This window comes from Dendrobium catenatum, unplaced genomic scaffold, assembly GCF_001605985.2.
Source record: "Dendrobium catenatum unplaced genomic scaffold, ASM160598v2 fragScaff_scaffold_1400, whole genome shotgun sequence".
Classification (NCBI taxonomy): domain Eukaryota; kingdom Viridiplantae; phylum Streptophyta; class Magnoliopsida; order Asparagales; family Orchidaceae; genus Dendrobium; species Dendrobium catenatum.
Window position 1 is genome coordinate 1,473,741 of NW_021319862.1, and position 23,374 is coordinate 1,497,114.

The following is a 23,374-nucleotide window of genomic DNA, read 5'->3' on the forward strand; positions in this document are numbered from 1 at the left end:
GGCTCTTGGTCTAGCCGAGAAGGCTAGAGGTGTCGACATTTTTGTAGTGTTGGGTGTAGACGGATGGAGGCTTCTCAAGAGAGAAGAGTTGTAAATGGTTTTTTATATTTTTCTATGAATGAGAGGAGCTTCTCCGCCTTGTTGGGAGAAAAAGGAGTCTATTAGTAGAATTCCCAGGGAGTGGACGTAGGACAAGTTGACTAAACCACTATAAAAATTTGATTTGTAGTTTCTTTTCTAGTTTAGTATATTTATTTTTGTTTATTGCAATTTCCTTACTTCCTTATTTCTGGTTACATTATTGTTGATCGTTGAATAAAAAAATTCTTTTGAAAGTTGTTGATTGGTTATTTTTTTATAAAAATAAAATAAATTTTCTTTTACTTTAAGTGTGATTAAATTACTTTTGAAAATGAAGTGAATATGTTTATTTTGGGTGTCTAAGTGTTCTAAAGTCTTTCGTTAATATTATTAAAATTTTAAAAGGCCCCAATTAATTCATCCTCTTGTGTACCAAGACATTTCTTAGAAACTATTATTATAGCTAAATTTTATTAGAGCAATGTGATCCTCCCATCTTCCTCTAAAATCCATAACCTCAAGAAATCTTCCAGAATATAAATTACCCATTCAGACTTTTCATCCATCTAGGAATGAAAGTTTTCACTTAAATTCAACTTCATCCCCAAGCCTTCCTGAATATCCCTCCACAGTTTGGATGTAAACCTATCATCATAATTAGAAATAATGGTTTTAGGAATTTGATATAATTTGACTATATCATCTACATATAGCTGAGCTAACTTATCTAGATTATTTGTCAGATTCATTATGAAAATGATCAAACTTAATCAATCTATCTGCAATTATTCATATAACACCATACCTTTATCTTGACCTAAAAAAGCCCATAGAAAAATCCATAATAATCTCATCACATCTCTATTCTCGAATAGACAAGTGTTGCCATAAACCATTAGGTCTTTAATACCTAGCTTTGACCATCTGATAAGTCTCACACCTAGAGATAAATTTGGCCATACCTTCATTCAATATAAGCCTTTAGAACATAGGCTTCAATACATGGTATATTTTTTTACTTATTGGATGAATCATATATCCAGAGTAGTGGGATTTATGCAGAATATCCCTATTCAAAACTCCATTGATAGGAACCATTGATCTGGTACCACATAATACAATACCTTGATCATCAACTTACAATTCATGTCTCTTTTTAAATTTAATATGATCTAAGTGTTTAATATATTCCGTATCTTACTAGGTTGCTTAATTCTTTCTTTAAATGAATTATGAACAATCAACTAATAAATGATTCTTGCCTTTTATTCATATTGGTATACCACTTTTAATTTCAACCTCTCCATTTCTAGGATTAATGCTTGCTTAGAAGTAATTAGGCTAGCTATAACTCTAACTGGCTTCCTGTATAGAGCATCTAAAGCCACTTTTACTTTATCGGGTAAATAAATAATATCAAGATCATAGTTTTTATTAGGTTTAACCACCTTCTTTATCTCAGATTCAACTCATTCTTGGTGAAGTTATAGTTCAAGCTCTAGAGATTGATATAATCTCACACCTTGCACCATACAAATAATATTTTGAGATCTTCAATGCAAACATGATCACCACTAACTCTATGTCCTAAATAAGATAGTTCTTCTTGTGCCACTTCAACTATGTAGAAGCATAAGCTACTACCTTCCCATTATGTCACAGTATGCAACCCATGCCTTTTAAAGATGTATTACTATATACTTGAAATCTATCATTACCTGATAGAATAATTAGTTCAATGGCTGACACCAAACACCCCTTCAACTTGTAAAAACTAGCTTCACAATCTTGTGTCAAGCAAATAATAGAGCCTTCTAAGTTAAATTTATCAAAAGATGTGTGATCATTGAAGTTGACCTCAGCCGACAAACTACAACTTATATCTTATGAAGACCACAAAAATGCTACAGATTTTAAACATAATTCACATTAGAAAAAATTCACATATATCTTGTTCTTCCTTAATGTCACCAAAGTTAATCTCAAATGCCTTCTATGATCATATTCCATTCTTGAATTTATCAGATTGTCATCAATACATTTAATGATAAATTGAAGTAAATACTCTTTGAATAACATATTCATCATATTCATAAATACTACCCATTCATCACTCTAAATAGTATAACCAGAAACTCATACTTCCCATACCTAGTGCTAAAGATAGTTTTCACCACATCCCTAACTTTCACCCTCAATTGATGGTACCCCAATCTCCATTCAATCCTAGAGAATACAGCTGTACCTTCTAATTGGTCAAACAAATCATTAATTTTGGGAAATGGATACTTATTCTTCATATTCACCTTGTTTAACTACTCATAATCAATAAAAATGCACAAGGATCCATCCTTCTTCACAAATAATACAGGAGATCCCCACAAAGATCCACTTGGCTAGATAAAACCTTTATCTAAAAGTTTATGTAATTGCACTTTGAAATCTTACAATTTTCTTAGAGCCATTTTATAAGGGGACTTTGCTATTAAGGATGTACCTAACACTACATCAATACATAATTCTACTTCTCTTTCTAGGGGTAGACTTGCTGGCTATTTTGGAAAGACATTAGGAAACTCTCTTACTACTGAAACATCCTCTATAGCCCTAACATATTTATTCAGATCTATTACATAATCTAGGAATATATAGCTCCCCTTGCTCCATGACTTCTCAACTTGTAATGCAAATATTAGTGAAGATAAAACACCTCTATGACCTTAGCAATGAAATATTTCTACTTTGTTACGCAAAATTACCCTCTTACTACACTCAATTTAAGCTTTGTATTGTGTCAAGCAAATAATAGAGCCTTCTAAGTTAAATTTATCAAAAGATGTGTGATCATTGAAGTCGACCTCAGCCGACAAACTACAACTTATATCTTATGAAGACCACAAAAATTGCTTCCTTGATTATCACATGCCCCAAAAATGCTACAGATTTTAAACATAATTCACATTTGAAAAACTTCACATATATTTTGTTCTTCCTTAAGGTCTCTAGAGTTAATCTCAAATGCCTTCTATGATCATATTTCATTCTTGAATTTATCAGATTGTCATCAATAAATATAATGATAAATTGAACTAAATACTCTTTTAATATCTTATTCATCATATTCATAAATACTACCCATTCATCACTCTAAATAGTATAACCAGAAACTCATACTTCCCATACCTAGTGCTAAAGATAGTTTTCACCACATCCCTAACTTTCACCCTCAATTGATGGTACCCCAATCTCCATTCAATCCTAGAGAATACAGCTGTACCTTCTAATTGGTCAAACAAATCATTAATTTTGGGAAATGGATACTTATTCTTCATATTCACCTTGTTTAACTACTCATAATCAATAAAAATGCACAAGGATCCATCCTTCTTCACAAATAATACAGGAGATCCCCACAAAGATCCACTTGGCTAGATAAAACCTTTATCTAAAAGTTTATGTAATTGCACTTTGAAATCTTACAATTTTCTTAGAGCCATTTTATAAGGGGACTTTGCTATTAAGGATGTACCTAACACTACATCAATACATAATTCTACTTCTCTTTCTAGGGGTAGACTTGCTGGCTATTTTGGAAAGACATTAGGAAACTCTCTTACTACTGAAACATCCTCTATAGCCCTAACATATTTATTCAGATCTATTACATAATCTAGGAATATATAGCTCCCCTTGCTCCATGACTTCTCAACTTGTAATGCAAATATTAGTGAAGATAAAACACCTCTATGACCTTAGCAATGAAATATTTCTACTTTGTTACGCAAAATTACCCTCTTACTACACTCAATTTAAGCTTTGTATCTACTCAACCTGTCCATAATCACAATCATATCCAACTCTTTTAAGGGCAACATAATCAAATCTAATTCAAACTTCTAATTTGTAATTTTAATCTCACATCTACAAACATGACTACCAAACTAGAAAGTATTTAGTAGGAAGAAAAAAGATAAAATAGATGATAATAAATATGAAACAAGACCCAAATCATTCAACACATATTCAAACCGAAAGGAATGGCTTGCTCCATAATCAAATAAAATATTATGGCATAACACAAAAATAAAATTCATATTGATCACCACCTTTCACACCGCCTTCACCTCATGCTGGGTTAATGGTATACCCTAGGTTGTATTGGAGCTGCATTGGCCACTATAATAGATTCCCTCTAATCTCTTTCAACTGATCCACCAAATTGCGTGCCTCCAAACCTACTACCACTACCGGTCAAGGATCCTTCACTAACAGTTTGGGAGTGGGCTACTACTGGCTTCCTCTAGCTCTGGCTTCTTATGAGTAGAATGACCATTCCTAAAACACTACCCCATGAACATATAACATCCCTTTTACCTCTTTCCACAAAATCCATAGGCTAAAACACTACTAACAGATACTAATCCACCTGAACTCTTTGATATTGCAAGGCTTCCCTCTGATGCTCACTATCCATAAATCTAAACTTCTTCCAACTAAGTCCACTACTACTCACCAAAACATTTTCTACTAGTATCCCACCTCTATTGAGTATTGAGTACACATATTATTTTCCAACAATCCCACACTCTCTACAAGATCGTATAAATTTTAAATATGGAATGGAACTAAGGGGTGCCTAGATTTTCTCTCAAACCACTTAGAAATTGGTAATACTACTCCTTAAGAGAACTAACTTGTTGGAGAGCATATTAAATGAAGGACATAAACTCAACCTCATATTGCATCACCATCTTGCTCCCTTAGACTAGCCTCATGAATGACTCTTGCATCTTCTACCAAACAGATGAAAAATAAAACAAAACTAACACCAACTCCTCCCTATATCTATAAATCATTTTTTTATGGATCTATTTATGATCTAATTATTTCAAACCATTTCTCTAATACCATGCTATCATGCCCCATGATACAATGCAAGAATTGAATTCCTAAAACTAGTTTTCTCAGCCATAATACAAAACATACCAAAGTTAACAAAGTATTCCAAAATAAAAACCATCTAAATTGTCATTTTAAAATAAATCATGTATAAATGATCTAGAATAAACTAATTTTATACAACAAAATATAAGAATTTGATTACAAAATACCTTAATAGAAAACTTCTAGCAGATCCGCTCCTTTCAACCTCTATAATGTTGGGTTGTTTCCTTTTCCTGAAATATATAATCCAATGTAATGATAATTTATTAACCCAGTAGGCAAACCTAATTCATATTATTGAAGACAATACCCATATTTGTAATTTATAAATAAAGATTTAAACATTAAAGTAAAATAACATGGAAATAACAATCCTTTTCAAGGAACTCGTTAAAACTTATTTTTTCCCCTATATATATAATTATATATATACCTTTCTTGTACTTTCACATGGATACAAAAATGTATTGGCTACCAGAATATAACATGTACTTCCACCTATATTTTCATAGAAATCTTGGAGTATACTTGTACAAGAATAACATAGTTCACTTAACAGCATAATATCTTTTTTTATATTTAAATTCATTTTATTTACAAAAATATTCTTAATATTCAACTTATTTTATTTAATAGAACATGTAATTACATGAATTTTGATTTGCATGTCTCATTGTTTGCATATAACTCCACTTCCACTTATGTCTCACATAGTCAACTTCCAATAGGTAAAGGAGACCATCTCAGATCCCCTTATAATTCCACTTACACGTATGCCTTCCTTGAATCTCCCACACTTGCATAAGTAGACGGGGCCATAAAACAACTCCCATGTTCATGACATATAGTGCCAAAATTAGAAGCAGAACATTATAAGAAAGTTAGGATCATATAAAAAAAATTTTGTTCACTTTAATACTCTCCCACATCAAAACTTCCACCATATGAATATGAATGCATATGCAGAGATAAACATAATTAATAGAATTTCATAGTGTTGACAATGAATAGGAACACATGCGTGCCACACCTCAGGGGATAATGCATGTATGAGTTTTCCAACTTTTAAAATATTTAGCATTTGAGAAACCATTTATAGAGGATCATTAAAATATCATTTTAGGACTTTTGATAAATTATAACTAATGCTAGAATTATCAATTTTAATAGAAAACATTCAAATTTTTGCATAAACAAAACCAATTGATGTTATAATTAAAAAGATCAATATTAAGCATTTTATAGTATAAATTATACGATGAATGATTTATAATATTAATTAAAAACACATTTTAATTTATAACTTTTCACAAAAATATCAGAATTGAAATTTGAAATAAGGTATTGGAAGCCTACCTTGAGTAAAATAATTATCTTGATAGACTTAATGAACAAATGTTGCTCTTTGGCCTCTGAATCCTTCTTCTTCTCTTTCTCTATCCTCTTCTACTCTTCCTTCTCTAGCAAGCTTAAGGCTAGGTTAAGTGCAATATCACTTGGCTAGAATATTCTAGATTAAGCTAGACTCCAAAAAAGAGCTTTGTGCCACAACACTTCTTTCCAATGCCACAACACTCCCTCAAATCCTTCCAAATACAGATAGGGAAGAGCCACAACATCGCCATTACTAGTGTTGCAATGCTCCCTGGAGCTCTTGACCACATATCTTTCCCTTTTATCCATTTCCTCTCTAAATTCATTTGGATTCAAGTAAGACTTGAAATAAGCTAAAATTTCATAATGAAATTAAAATAGGTCAAAATTCATACTAGATTAAACCTAATCAACCAAGTTTTAATACATCAGATTTTTTATGGTCGATGCCTTCTAGTCCTTTATGGTGGCATTATTCTTCCACGACTTCTTGAAAAATAAGCTTCTTAGTTATTGGAGTTAAATTTAGAGCATTTTGACTTTATAGTTGTTAGTGAATGATGGAATATAGAGATACACCACTTGCAAAATGGTTCCTAAAACAAACTTCAAAGCTCCATGGATAATTCTAGTGAGTATTTCTTCTATTGGATTTAGCCACCTATTAGTAAATAAAATTGGGTTTTCCATTTCAATTGATCTACACTAATCATCCTATAATTTCATAGCTTAGCTATTAAGTCTTCTAGCCAATCTCATCATAATTTAGAGTACATTAGGTTAAAATTTCTGTGTAGTGCCAAAACTTCACAAAAAAAAATGATTAAGAAATAAGTGAGAAAAGGGGAGAGAAAGAGCATCGAGAGATAAGCTCTAGGCTTTTTATGAATTGCTAAAATATGTAATACTTGAAAAAATGATTGAAAATGCCCACAACTCACCCTCTAAATCTTATTTATAGACTTGGGTTGAAGTATATTGTTGACCTTGTTTTAACCTAAACCTTAAGTCAAGAGGTTTGACTTGGTCAAGTTAACCAAGCCAGGCCCCAAGACATCTTCCAATGGGTTCAGTGGGTCAAACCTAGTTTGTGGAGCCCAGACCTAGGCCCTGGGTCAACCTAGGTTGACCCAAATAATCCAAATGGCCTTTATTTGAGTTTTGATCCATTCCAACTCATTCTCTTGCTCAACCCCTCACCCCTTTGGACTTGTTTTACCATGTAGACTAAGTCAACACTTGACACTTGGCTTGGTAAAACCAAGCCTTATTTGGTCAAATTTGACATATTTAGGTCAAAATATCCTCCTTTAATACATTTAAAGCTTTCCAAATCATCCCTTGGCCAAAACCACGACCAAGGGGGATTAATTCCCTCCTAATTAGCCTTAGGATGCATCCTAGTGGTTCATCATGCAGCTAGGATTATAAATAGGGCTATTAAGGTTCCATATTGGGTACTTTTCCTTTTTCTCTCTTCCCAAGCTTCCCTAACCTGAGTTTTTGTGTGTGTGAGCTCAAATACCTTCTTCCCACCTTTCCAAGCCAACTCCACTGTCAAGACCCTGCCGATGGCGAGATCTCCATGAACCAAAGTCCAAAACCTTCCAAGGCTTCCTCAGCTCAATCTGTAGCTTGCCAAGCCTCAAGTTCAACAAGATAAACATTCATGGACAATCTACAAGCTCAATCGTACTAAAAATTTAAAGATCCAATGGTGAGATTTTCCAAAAATGTTAGCCCTAGGTCACTACACGTAGGGTTAAATAACTTTGTCAAAAGCGCTTTTCAAACTGCAAAAATACCTCTCCTAAATTTATGTTCATTCGTAGAACCTTGGTTTAAAATTTCATCAAAATCCATTGGGCCATTTGCGAGAATGAAACCTTTTTATTTTAGGGTTTCAGGTTACGCATGCATGCAATTGGATGAAATCAGGGCCGTTGATTTTACGATCAACGGTCAAGATCTTATTGTTACGTGGTTCAGATTGATCACGGAGTACGATACCCCAGCTCTGCTCTCCGTCCGGCGAGATCAGAGCCCTTAATCTCAAACCGTTGAGATCCGATGGCAGGTGCGATTTGCTAACTAGGATTAAATTAAAATCTCATTTGCGGTTTTGACTTAGCAATGATTGCCAGTGGCACAATCAATGCGCCACTGCCCAATCATTACCCGTGGTTAAAGGAGAGCATCCCATCCTTCTGCGTGTCATCCCGAGTCGTCGTCATCATTTATTTATTTAAATCAGTTTTAAATTTATTTTAAATATATTTTTTAATTCAAAATACTTTAAAAAATAATTAATTTTTTTTAAATACAAAAAATACATATACAGTATAAAAAGTTTCAAAATTTAATTTACTTCCATTTAAAATTAAAATTATTTTAAAATCAATTATATATTTCAAATAATTTTAAAAACCATTATTTTTTAATATTCAATTATGATTTAATTTAACATTATCTTAAATATTTTTTTTTAAATTCATATTAATATATTCCTAATAATTAAATTATTATTTAAAATACAAGAGGGAGAATGCCATCATAAGCAACACCAAGGGAGGGGCCTATCAGAGTATACTTACAACTTTAGCTCACAAAGCCCAAACAATATTCTTCCATAGAGAAGCTTATAGGGAGAAGAGCGGTGGAGTTTGCCCCGCGGTGGGTTGGGCGAATCATAGAGGTAGAGGTGCAAGATAAGAGGGAAAATGGGTTATATTTCAGATGCGCTTAGAAGCACACACACTGGGGCATATGTATAAGGATCGAGCTCTTCAGGTTCTCATTGTGTGTGATGACAAGGAAGCTGAGGAGGGAGGTTGGAATGAGGCATCGATGGAGGAAAAGCTGACTAAGACATGGCTGAGGTATCCCTGAACTCGATGGTGGGATTCACTCTGAATTACACTATGAAGGTGAGAGGAGAAATAACAGACAAGGGATTAGAGAAGAGGAAGGAGGGGACATCCCTCTTTTAGTACATCTAGTTATACAACAATTATGTGAGATTTTTCACCCACTTCAAGGATTGCCATCACAGAGGGGACAGGAGCATGCCATCATGCTGAGGAAGGGGGTCAAATCCAAAAGGATGAGATTATAAGGTTGATCCAAGAGATGTTGGAGGTTGGGATCATCAAACCTAGCGTGAGCCCTTTCTCTAGCCCAATTCTACTAGTTCAAAATAAGGATGGAAGCTGGCGATTTTGTGTGGACTACTAGGCCCTGAATAAGGAACTGTGCTAGACAAGTTTCCTATTCCAGTGATAGATGAGTTGTTGGATGAGTTGTGTGGAGCTGTGGTGTCACGAAGATGGACCTAAAGTTTGGGTACCATCAGATCGGAATGAGGGAGGAGGATGTCCCGAAGATGGCATTTAGGACACATGAGGGACACTATGAGTTTTTGGTAATGCCATTTGGCCTCACCAACGCCACCCGTTACATTCCAGTCTCTCATGAACATGATGTTCAGACCATACCTCAGGAAATTTGTCATGATGTTTTTGATGACATCCTGGTATACAACAGGTCAGATGAGAATTTGGAGCACTTGAGGGTAGTCTTAGAGGTATTATAGGAGCATCAGCTGAGGGCTAAGATGAAAAAGCATTATTTTGCATAGGCCAGTGTGGAGTACTTGGGGCATGTGATATCTCAAGAGGGGGTGGCCGCTGATCAGGCCAAGATTGAGGCATACTGAAATGGCCTTTGCCTAGGAATCTGAGGGAGCTGAGAGGGTTCCTAGGGTCTACCGGGTACTACAGGAGATTTATGAGTGGATACAACACCATAGCTTGGCCATTGACAGTTTAGCTGAAGAATGATTATTTTCTATGGGGAGAGGCATCTACCTAGGCCTTAGAGAGATTGAACAAGGCAATGACCACAATACCGATCTTGGTCCTACCAGATTTCAACCAGATTTTTGTGGTAAAGATTGATGCATCAGACTATGGATTGGGAGCAGTGCTCATGTAGAATCACAGGCCCATAGCCTACTTCAGTCAGGTGTTGACAGCCGGAGCTAGGTTGAAGTCAATCTATGAGAGGGAGCTGATGACCATTGTATTAGCTATTTAGAAGTGGCGGTCTTACTTGTTGGGCTAATATTTCATTGTTAGAATGGACCAAAGGAGCTTGAAACAGATGATGGTGATTGAGGAGCATTAGAGGTGACTATCAAAGTTATTGGGCTGTAATTTTGAGATTTTCTATAGGCCAGGATTAGAGAACAAGGCTGCTGATGCCTTGTTCTGATGCGTGGGGGAGCTCTCGGAATTAGCTATTTAGATACCACTGATGCTGGTCTGGGGGGCTATTAAGGAGGAGAGTGTGAAGGATGAGGAGATGAGTAGGATTAGAGCAGATCTACTGAGGGATGAGAGTAGCCACCCAGGCTATTCTCTAGAGGGGGAGAGAATGTTATACCAGGGGAGGTTTGTGTTGCCACGAAGCTTGGTCCATATTCCACACCTGCTGCAGGAGTTCTATGTGAGTCCTGTTGGGGGCCATTTGGGTGTGTATAAGACATATAGGAGATTGACAATAGAGTTGTATTGGAAGATGATGCACAAGGATATATAGGCGATGGTGGCTAGATGTGAGATATGTCAGATAAACAAATATATGGCTATGGTCTAGGGGGATTATTTCAATCCCTAAATCTTTCAGACATAGTGTGGGAGGTCACCATGGATTTTATAGGTGTTACCCCGATCTGAGAGATTTATAATGATTTTTGTGGTGGTTGACATGTTGAACAAGTATGCTCATTTCATTCCCCAATGGCATCCTTATATGATAGTGACAGAGGCAACGACATTCATCAGAGAAGTGGTCAGACTGCATGGGATATTGGAGTCTATAATGCTCGATAGAGATAAGGTGTTTTTCAATCATTTTTTGAGGGAGCTGTTTAGGCTGCAGCCTGTAGGGGACAATGCTGAAGAGTAGCAACGCTTACCACCCTTAGACAAACAAATAGATGGAGGTGGTAAATAGGATCCTAGAGACATACCTGCAATGTTTTTCTTCAGAGACACCTCGGTTGTGGGCCAAGTGGCTAGCATGAGCAGAGTAATGATACAACACTACGTATCATTCGACTTCCACGGTGGCTCCTTTCAAAGTATTGTATGGCAAGGACCCACCTCACTTAGTACACTTTAGGCAGACTAGCACACCAGTTTCTTCAGTGGAGCAGTACTTGGAGGAGAGGGCTAGGGTGTTGGATGAATTGAAAAGGCACCTGCTGAGGGCTCAACAGATCATGAAGAAGCAGTGGAATGGACATAGGAATGACATCCAGTTTGAGATATAAGATATGAGATAAAGTATACTTGAAGCTTTATCCCTACAGACAAAGGACAATAGATAACAGGAGGAATGAGAAGTTGGCTTTGAGGTACTTTGACCCTTATGAGATAATGGAGAGGATTGGCGTAGTGGCTTATCGTTTAAGGTTACCCCCAACTGCTACCATACACCTAGTATTTCACGTGTCATAGTTAAGAAGAGTTATTGGGTACCATACATTTAGTTTAGAGTTACCCTTGACACTGATAGAGGATTTGAAGGTGGTGTTAGAACCACTAGAGCTGAAAGGGGTACGGCAGGGAGAGGGTGGGCTCAGGGAATTGCTGATAAAGTAGAAGAACCTACTCGACTATGACGCCACATACGAGTCATATGAGAGAGTGAAGCATCAATTTTCATCCTTCCACCTTGAGAACAAGGTGGTTTGAGAGGGGGCTTTTGATAGACCGGTCCAACACATGGGATTGTCCCGTGTGTATAGAAGGCAGAACAAGGATTTTTGCCCAGGGGGGCTCCCACTCTATCTCCAGGTGGGATCCAACAGGGATTAGAGGAGGGGTTGTTTAGGGATTTACATGATTATTATTTTCTTTAAGTAACTTATTCTCCCTAGGGTTAGGATTATCTTTTGTTTTGCTAAATTGAGTTGTTTCTTAGGTTGATTGGGCTCTAGCCGGCAGCTAGGGATTGGGAGAGCCGAATATTCCTCTCAAATTAATGATCCATTATATCTTGTTTGTTTTCTTCCACCTACTATTAATTAAAAGTTTCTCTATTGTCATTACACCAAATTCTTCTTAATTATTATTTTAAGAATTGCTAAAATTCAAATTTTAGCAAAGTGTTTTTTTTTTATAATTTTCTACAAGCATTTCCTATCAGAAAGCTGCTAATCTACTGGCCTATGTTTGTTTGAAATCATTTAGACTATGATTACTTGATAATATCTGAAATTTAATTTTCCTATGGAATATTTTGGAACCTACTCTAATTTGGTGTTTAAGCCTATTATCTTGATAATGTCGTTGGTCTTTGGAAGAAAGCCATGTGCATCATATGGCACTTATGATTTAGGACATCTTAAGATAAAAGGTTTATTAATGTGAACTTAAGATAATGATGTGCAAAAAAAAAAAAACACCCCCACACACACACATAAGACCATGATTCATAGATTTTGACTATTGATTTAATAAAATTTCTCTGTTGGTGGAAAATTAGTAAGTACATTTCATTCGGTCCAAACGATAATGTAAAAGTTGTAAAAATTTAATATTTCGTAAGAAATTTGAGAAATGATAGAAAATTTTATTGGAAATGAAATTTACACCAAGAGGAAACTTGATAAAATCTCAATCATATAGACACACAAATCATTGAATAATTTAGAATCAATGATATGTCTTGGAAGTAAAAACAACAAAGTAAACAAGTAGAAACTGCATGTATACAAAGATATGGGCTGATTCATGGTTTAAAATTGCGCAATATGAGGCTCACCTTTGCACAATTCCAGTAAAAAACGTCTCAATGCTTACGCCTCGAGTTTTTTTATGAGGGTTGCGCCTCAACTTGGTTGAGGCCCGCATCGCCACACTGGCCTGAGGCTTACGCCTCACGCTATATATATTAAAACTTACATAAATTTTGAAGTAAATGCCCGACATTGGACTCTATAGGAGAGGAGGAAGGGGAGAGAGTAGTTCACCATAATGATGATTCAAATGAAGAACCCCTTAGTGATGACAGTGCTGATGACTTATGAGTTCATATGTGATATGTCATTGCTATTTATTTTTGGAAATTGGAATCATATGTTAATGAAAAGAATACTGAGATTTGGGAAAGATAGAATTTTGAGTTGAACTATATATCATGTTGTCTTATTATTGAGATATTTTGATTTCACTTCATATCTTATGTTTTTTTATGTTATATTATTCACTCATTAGTATATAAAAAAATTATCATTTTATATTTACTCAATCTTTTGATTTTGAGGCTTACGCCTCGCCTCACGAATGAAAAACACATCAATACCCGAATATGCAATTTTAAACATTGGGCTGATTTTGTGATTATCTCTTCAACATGAAAGAAAGATACAAGTGATCTACTATTCAAGAGGTTTATCAGCTCCCCCACAAACCCTAGGTGTCGCTAGAAAACTCTCAAAGAAAACCTCAGCATAAGACAAATTACAGAATTTGAAAATGACAACATGGATAACCCTAAATAAGCTTCCCTAATTCTCTCTCAAATTAGACTTCTTTCCCTAAATGATTTCCTCTCAGCTTAGAATTCAAATTGGATATCTTTCTCCAAATAATTTTCTCCCAATTTTAATTAAAACCTTCATAAATATCTCTCCCTTGATTTATCCTCCTTGCATATTAAATTACAACTTTCCTAGGCCCCATTAGAGGGGTCAGACCCCCTTCCTTGCTCTGCTGGCTCCCACCCAGCATTGCTGTTGGGTTCGGCTAGTCTAGGTCGTGCATCTGGCTTCCGCTATCCAACGATAACAATACTCCCCCAAATAATGCATCTTGTCCTCAAGGTGGAAGGATTGAAACTATCTCCTGATCGTCTCGTATGGGCTCCCATGTGGTTTTGTGCTTTGGCAAATACTTTCACTTGATTAGTATCTCCTATGCTCATGTTTCCCCTTGATGCACCCTTCTGCATCCATGAGCTCCAGACCTCCATTTTTTATGTCAAAGTCGGGGGTGGTGGAGTTTGTGTGTGATCTCCTATTATCCTCTCAGCAGTGAGACATGAAATAGTAGGTGCAATGTTGATGAAAGTGGCAACCTCAATCGATAGGCCACCGCTTCAATACATTCCAAAATCGCGTAAGGACCAAAGTATCATGGGGACAATTTCTCATTCCTCCTCTAGTTGGTGTCTTTTGCCTGAAGGGTCTCAGCTTTAAGTAAAGCATATCTCCTGGCATGAAGTATACTTTTCTCCTGTACTTGTTAGCCTTCCTTTTCATGATCTGCTGGGCTCTCAACAGATGTCCCTTGAGCTCATATAATACTTTGGCTCTCTCCTCTTAATATTGATCTGTATTAAATACTGGTGTATTGTTGTCTATAATGAATCAAATAAGGTGGATCTCTATCATAGAGAATCCTGAAAGGGATGATATGTGCTTCTGAATGGTACGAGGTGTTGTACTAATATTCGGCCCAAGCAATCCACTTCGCTAAGCGTATCTAATACAAAACCTCTCCAATATGTCTTTACACTTCTTGTTGACCACCTCTGTTTAGCCATTTGCCTGACCATTTGTCTGGGAATGGTATGCTTTGCTTCTCTTCAGGACAATCTCTTGTAAACAAAACAACTCCTTTCAGAAGTGGCTAATGAACACCTTATCTCTATCTGACACAATAGATTATAGAAATTCAGGCAAGCGCACTTCTTGTATGAAAGTAATAGCTTAGAGACCGCAGTGTAGGGGTGCTTCAGAGGAATGAAGTACATACTTGCTCAGACGATCCATCATTACTAGTATCACTGTAAATTCCTTCGAACTCGGCAACCCCTCGATAAATCCATCGTCACCTCCTCCCACACCCTCTTCGGTAGAGCTAGAGACTATAGTAACCCTCATGGTGTCCTGGCCAAGTACTTGCACCTCTAGCACACATCACATCTCACTACCAATCATCTACATCGTGGCACATCCCTACCCAATATAATTCCGCTGATAGTCGCTGTAGGTTTTCTAAGCTCCTGAATGTCCTCCAACTGTGTTGCAATGAAACTCCTTCAATAGTTTGGGATATACCTCGATCCCCTTGGTAAAACAAATCTCCCCTGATTTAGCAGTTGGGGTCCCCTCAGTGTGTAATCGGGATGACTGTCTTGGCCCTACAACAACTTAGCTCTGATCTTTCTCAGACCTTCATCCGATTCGCTCTCCTGTCTGATGGCTTCCTGATGTAAGTACACTAGTTAGAAAAGCCAAAACAAGGAGAACAATGGGCAGAACTTAACCAGACTCGATTCAAATAGTAGCAATCATCTATAACATCCAAAATTCGACGAAAAATTCTAGAAGAAAATCAAAGAAACAAATAAAATAAAAAAAATGCTATCCTCAGACAACCGTCAGAGCGGGTTCCTCACATGCATCAAAATGTAGGTTAAAGTAAGATAAGTGCTTAGGGCTAGCAAACTGATGGTCCACCACAGCAAGATCGTCCAACCGTCCAATTTAAACTCCTCCAGCAAATACTCCCAAATCAGCCAACAAAAACACCACCAAAGCTCAAGAAGAAGGATACAAATAGAGTGGAACTTGCGGAGAGACGAAAGAGGTAAGAAGCCAAGACGAAAGTGGAGAAGTTCGCAAGCTTTCCTAGAGGAGAAGGATAATGGAACAAGCTCGCAAGCTTTTCCAAGAAGAACCCGCAGGTTTATAACAAATTTGCTCTCAATATTCAACTCCCATTCCCTCTCAAATCATCTCATATTTATAGGCAAGAGAGGAGAAACCAAACAGCCCAAAAAACCCTTCATATTCTTAATTTAATGAGGGAAATGAAAAGCCAACAACCACCTTATAATATTCCCCAATTCTACACAGGAAACAAAGCACCAAAGCCACGGAAAAGCCCCACAACAACCACGGGAAAACAACCCAGGCGGAACCCGAAGAGGCAGCTGCAAGAATCAGGCACGGGAAAACCACCCTAGCACAGAAAACTAATAGTCAGCCATGGAAACCCACTGGACAAAGGCACGGAAACAACCAACCAGCATAGGAACCCAAGGGACAAGCTCAGATTTTTAAGAAGAAAAGGGGAGAAGAAGAGACAAGACCACTCCACAATGAATCCAACTTATGAGCTTACCTTAGAAGATTAATGAGCTAGCAACTTAGTAATTAGAGCTCAACACCAATGAACCACCTCCTTCCAATAATTACCATAAGCCCAAAATCGTGGACCATAAGCCAACCCGTGAACCAGCAACAGCCAAGGACCAATCAAGCTAGCAAACCAATGGTCTACCAAGCCCCAAGCATAACCTACCATGATTATTGGATGCCTTCCATCATTGGATAGCTAAAAAAGAAAAAAAATATAAAAAACTACATTAACATACTAATGTTTAACATAAAATAAAAATACATAATATTTGATAGCATCACTTCCCAATCTAAGACCATAGTATTGACAGAGCTATCAACCGTGCCTTTTCTTCCTTCCATGATAGTGCTCAACCTTGTTCTTCAATCCTGGGCAATATTGAATATTGAAGTCATATCCTAACAACTTGGATAATCATCTCTGATGCTCCTCATTCATCATCCTCTGCTTCAGTAGAAACTTCAAACTCCTTTGGTTTGTCCTCATGATAAAATGTTGCCCCAACAAATAGGGTCGCCACTTTTGGATGGCTAAGACAATTACCATCAACTCCTGCTCGTATACAGACTTGAGCCTCGCTTTGGTGGTGAGCACCTGACTGAAATAAGAAATGGGCCGATGGTCCTGCATGAGCATTGATCCCAGTCTGTATCCTGATGTATCCGTCTCCACCACAAATGGTTTGTTGAAGAAATGAAGTGCTAATACTGGCACGCCGGTCATGACTTTCTTTAATGCTTAAACGCCTGTGTTGCTGCTTCCCCCCAATTGAAACTTTCCTTCTTCACCTGCTCAGTCAATGGTCATGCTATCATGCCATACCCTCATACAAACTTCCAGTAGTACTCGGTGAGGCCTAAAAATCTTCTCAACTCCTTCAGGTTCTTAGGTAAAGGCCAATTCAACATAGCCTTAATCTTAGACTTTGCTGCCACCCCTGCTTTGCTCGCTATATGTCATAGATACTCTACCTATGGCTATGCAAAGAATATTTCTTCTAGTGCTCCCTTAAAGTCTCCATTACAATTCTCAAGTGACCCACATGCTCTGCCTCCGTACAACTATAGATCAAGATGCCGTAAAAAAATACCAAGACAAACTTTCTGAGGTAGGGTTGAAAATCCCGATTCATGAGGGATTGAAAAGTGGCTGGAGCGTTGGTAAGGCCGAAAGGTATCACCAAAAACTCTTAGTGACCTTAGGAGTCCTGAAAGTTGTCTTGTGTATATTCCCCGACTTCATTCTGATATGGTGGTACCTTGATTTCAGGTCAATCTTCTAGAAGATGATCGTCCCAAACAGTTCATCCAACAACTCATTAATTACGGGGATAGAAAACTTGTCCAACACAATTTCCCCTTTTAGGGCCCTATAATTCACGCAAAACCTCCAACTGTTGTCCTTCTTTTTCGCTATTAAAACTATGCTGGAAAAGGGGCTCACACTGGATATAATAATCCATACCTCAAGCATCTCTATGACGAGCCTTTCTATCTCATCCTTCTGATTTTGTGGGTATCGTTATGGTCGAACACTAATAGAAGAAGCTCATTCCTTCAAGTTGATGGCGGGCTTGTGCTCCTGGGGTGGCGGTAATCTGCTATGATATTGAAAAATCTCAGGAAACTGCTTTAGAAGCTGATGTACACACTCAGAGACCTTGACCCGCTCTGAATCTTGAACCTCCTCCGGGCTCTGCAGCTCCACTAAGTAGCTCAGCCTTACTCCCTGTATTGCCTTGACCATAGTTTTGAGTGAAACCATTTTTCTGCACTGGCTGGCATCTCCTCTCAACACCGCCTTCTTCCCCTCCACCTGAATCTCCATAGTCAACGACTGCCAGTCGACCTGTGTATCCCCGATCGTCTGTAACCACTTCATCCTTAGGATCACATCAGTGATCTCCAAATCCAAAGGAAGAAAATTTTCTACTATATGCATGCCCTAGAGTGTTAGCAACAACCTTCTGCAAATCCCCCTACTCCTCTCCACCTTTCCTGTTCCTATCATGACTCTAAAGCTCCATGTATCTGCCAACTTTAATCCGAACTAGTCTATGACTTGATTGGAGATGAAGTTATGAGTAACACTACTATCCAACTAGACAACCATTGGCTGCTCCTTGATCTGCCCCCTTACCTTCATGGTGTGACTTGGAGTAAATCCCGCCATTGAATTAAGGGACACTTTCGCCACATCAAGGCATAAGTGCTCCTCTCCTGCTTCTGCTTCCTCCACTAGATCCTCACTGTCGGTCTCCTCATTACAAACTATAAGGACTTGGAGTGTGCGGTCTTTGCACTGATGGCCTGATGCATATTTTTTGTCATAGTGGAAGCACAGACCCTTCACTCTCTTGTCCTGAACCTCTGCCTCTATGAGGCGCTTGATGTTGGCCCCGGGGCGAACTTCCCCACTCTTCTCCCTTGGTGCCTCCCGCTGAACTAACACTGTCTGGTTTTCGATGCCAGTAAAGTCGATGTACTTTTATAAGAGCCTCCCGCTACACCGCTCTTACTGATCCTCTCCATCTATCTCTAGTCTTTTGCTATATGGGCTAGGTCCATCGCTTCCTTTACCCCTTCGATCTCAGCAATCGGAGGTTCGCTCGTATGTCGGGCTTGAGGCCCTTCACAAAATTTTCCTCCAACACCAATTTCGAAATCCCCCTCAACTGCCCTGACTGCAACTCAAATCTCTCCCTGTACTCCATGAAAGTCCCCTTCTGAGTCAAGGCAAGGAATTGCTCGTGTATATCCCCTTCCTGAATTGCTCGATAATTTTTCGATAAGCAATCCTTAAACTCCTCCCATGAATGGATTGGATATCTAGCCTCCCTCCTCTGGAATCAAGCGTGGGCATTCCCCTCTAGACATAGCCCTGCGGCTGTAAGCTTCTCCTCCTCTCTCAGCCCATTCACTGTGAAATACCTCTCCACCCGCTATATATACCAATGGGCATCCTCCTCTTTGAATACCGACATCTTTAACTTCCTCACCTTAGCATCTCCACTCCAACTTCCTCTCCTGCCGATGGTTCTCCCCGTGTATCGAGGGTGGGAATCCCACCTTTCTTTCATACCCCTCTCATGACCCAATCACAATGGCTTGGTCCATCCCCCTCCTCCAGTAGTCCACTCCCCTAGCCCGAAAGGCCTCTCGTAGGGGTTGGTCACCCTACCACTTTCACCATAAAACTCCCTTCCCGCTGTCCCTCCATAAAGAAATCCTATTATGCCCCTTATCAGAGCCCTAAGAGGTGGCTCTTGATGGAAGAAACTCTCATCGTTGAACTCTTCTCGCACGATATCTTTTTTCTTAGATTTGGCCAAGAAAATTTAGGTCAAATCGTGGCTAGGATTATCAATCGGAACCGCCAATAAAGTTTTGGATTTCATCTCAATGAGCTTCCTCATATTTCCTCCATCCCTCCAAATCAATTATCCATGGTTGAAAACCTTCCTTCTATGGTTGAAATCCTCCCATATATGGCTGAAAATTTCTCATTCATCATGGATTTGATTTGCTCCACTTCACCTTCCAATGCATCCCCCTTTTTTGTTGCCATCTCTCAAAAGTCTAGCTTTGATATCAATTTGATCCGTTTTGGAAGTAAAAACAATAAATACAACAAGTAGAAACTGCAGAATATGAAGATAAGGATTGATTTTTGATTATATTTTTAATAAGAAAGAAAAATACAAATGACTATTCAAGAGGTAGGTCGGCTATCCCACAAAGCTTGGGCATTGCTAGGAAACTCAAAAAGAAAACTACAGCATAAACAAATTGCATAAATCTGAAATAACAACATAGTTAACCCTAAATAAACTCCCCTAATTCCCTCCCAAATCAGTCTCCTTTTCCTAAATGATTCCCTATTAGATTTGAATTCAAATTGAATCTCTTTCTCTAAATAATTCCCTCTTTATTTTAATTAAATCTTCTTAAATATTTCTCTCTTGATCTCTTTTCCTTACATGTTGAATTACAACTTTCCTGGGCCCCACAAGGGGGGGTGGGGACCTTTCTGCTGCTCTGGTTCCGGCCCAACATCTTTTTGGGTTCGACTGATCATATGTGGGCGCGGGCAGCTGGCTCCCGCGTGCAAGGGACGTAACAGACACCTTTCGAGTAGGTGTAGACTCTTTAAAAAGAAGAAAGGGAAGAAGAGAGACTAGAGAGGAGAAACCATAAATATTTTCATTCAATGCTTTTTCTTATAATAATTGGTGTATTTATAATACTTGGATAGACCAAATTTATAATATAAAATTGGTCTACACAACCAAACTTATAAGAAAGATTAGACTAATGCTTTATTACATATATAGATCCATTTGTCATTTATGCTTATGGAATGTGTTTGTGCCTTTGTCTTTGGTAAGCTTCTTAGTTTTTGATTGTCCCGCCATATTCGTTGCCCATGCTTAGCATATAATTTTTGGATCCAACATATGCTGATGTCTAATAGGCTGTATCTGCAAGATAGGTCAATTGTGGCAGGCAATGTTGAGGATGGTACTCTGGCAGTCCCTGCCTAGGATTAAATCAAAGAAAATTAATGTTATATATTATCATAGGTAGGATATCCAGTGATATTTTCATAAGCAAAACTGTTTTACTAACATTATTTATATGATTAATGTTCTGTTTTCTAGCACCCTTTCAGTCAATTGTACAGAGAAGAGGGTCTACCATGTGATGTTTCTTCCACCAATTGGGGTCAAGAGATGGCTTGAAACATGAAACTTTAACCCTGCATTCAAACAAGTTGTTCTGGTAGTCTGAACCCCGAGACCTCCATGTCACAATGCAGCCAGTCTAACCGGTTCTCAAGCTCCACCCTGTGAATTGCTTGACTAGTTTCACATTCTATTTTGTTGTCCGTCATAAGTAGTTTGTTGTGTATTAACTTCTTAATATGAAGTCTGTCGAGCACTCTTGCTTTAAAATTTTATTTGCCTGATCATCTGTCAACCATTTGTTTTACTTATAAACTACATACCACCCTTTTTTAATTCTTCATATTTTTATTTGTATTTCATTAAAGCTGAACACATCCCTTTAATCCAGAATATGGTGTACTATAAGATATCTCATGTTGATCACCGGGTTTCTAATCCGGAGCAATGTATTGCAAGTGATTTGCCAAGATTCTGTTCAGAATTGAGTGATGTTGTACAAGAAGATCTCACTGCAGTGATGGATGGTCTGCTGTACACCTGGCGTCTTTGTTCTTATGCTAGTCCAAAATACGTTCTCTGGATTCTGGTACTTATTTATTACATTTTCAATGTCTAACAAGTGTTATTGTCATGTTGTGCTATTTTCAAAACTTAGTTAAATATAATTTAAAGTCAGCTAGTAGTTTTGTAAGAAACAAATTTACTTGCTTTTATAGGCATATGTGATAGGTGCCGGATCTGTTATCAGAAATTTCTCTCCTGCCTTTGGAAAATTGATGTCCAAGGAGCAAGAGTTAGAAGGAGATTATCGGCAGCTTCATTCAAGGTTGAGGACGCATGCTGAAAGCATAGCTTTTTATGGCGGTGAAAAGAGAGAAGCATCTCACATAAAGAAAAAGTTCAAGACTCTTGTGCGGCATCTCAACCTTGTTCTCCATGACAATTGGTGGTTTGGGATGATTCAGGACTTTCTTCTGAAATACCTTGGTGCCACTGTTGGAGTCATCTTGATTATTGAACCCTTCTTTGCTGGTAATCTTATGCCGGATTCTTCTACACTTGGTAAAGCAGAAATGTTGAGCAATCTCCGCTATCACACAAGTGTGATAATATCTCTCTTTCAATCTTTGGGCACGCTATCTATTAGCGCCAGAAGATTAAATCGTCTCAGGTCATTCTTCAATCTTTTGAATCATAGTTTTGTGCTTTTTTGTTAGATTTTATATTTCTGTAGTATCTATTTTATTCTAAAATATGAATGCTTATTTCAGCATGTTTGTGAATTTTTGGTAATATTGAGCTGTATTAGAGCGGGCTGACCTACATTGAAAATTAAAGATTTTGATTTCAAGTTGAGCCAAATTTGAGTCAAGATCAAAAGTGATTGATTTTGAGTTAAGTTTTAGGCTGATTTGTGTGAAACCTATTAATTTTATAAAAATTTTATTATCATCAAGATTATTATCTATGTACATGGTAATATATAGCTTACACATGCTATTCATGTAGTGGTTATAACTTATAAATGCATTATATGTATATTTATGTGTTAAATGCACACATTTGTGTGAATAAATCATATATTTAGTTGATTTCTATCTAAATCAAGCTAATTTTAGGCGAGCCATGAGTTGCAATAAATCTATCTTGATTTTGAGGCAATTATAAATTGCTTGACCATAGAGTGAGTTTTATGTTAGGGACAAAAAACAGCTTTGTTGTAAAATTTAGCTTTTAACATAAGCCAGTAAGTATATTCATAGTATATCTTTATTAGTGGTATTTTTTGTTTTATGTATATGTGGGCTCCGAAAAATTCCATTTTGGTATGTATGATCCCGGCCTCTCCATGTCATCAGTCTATTTATTTTTAAGTGTTTGTGTGACGACGACGATAGAGAGTTTTAACGAGATTAGGTTCCGGGGGAATTTTCAGAAGGCAGATTGGGTTTTAGATAAGACACTACCCAGAGATTTCGCCCTCATTTAGTGAGGACTTTTTGATATGAGTTCTGATTTCCTATAGGCGCAAGCCCCTATAGTTAATTACCCCTCCCAATAACGAGAGAGA

General features: G+C 37.6%; 2 protein-coding genes across 2 annotated transcripts in view; one reads left to right on the plus strand and one right to left on the minus strand.

The window, feature by feature from the left end:
- Positions 1 to 8,066, minus strand: part of LOC110113854 (rab3 GTPase-activating protein non-catalytic subunit) — a gene marked incomplete at its 3' end in the record, with an annotated part of 52,947 nt that extends 44,881 nt beyond the window's left edge. Inside the window, 1 exon segment of the mRNA XM_020846560.2 lies at positions 7,925 to 8,066. Coding sequence (XP_020702219.2) covers positions 7,925 to 8,066 — 142 coding nt within the window.
- A 13,559-nt stretch (positions 8,067 to 21,625) lies between these two features.
- The window catches only part of LOC110113850 (ABC transporter D family member 1), a gene marked incomplete at its 5' end in the record, with an annotated part of 34,436 nt that continues 32,687 nt past the window's right edge, over positions 21,626 to 23,374 (plus strand). Inside the window, 2 exons of the mRNA XM_020846557.2 lie at positions 21,626 to 21,889; positions 22,020 to 22,474. Of these exons, the coding sequence (XP_020702216.2) occupies positions 21,626 to 21,889; positions 22,020 to 22,474 (719 nt within the window). The remainder of the gene's footprint in view (positions 21,890 to 22,019; positions 22,475 to 23,374) is intronic.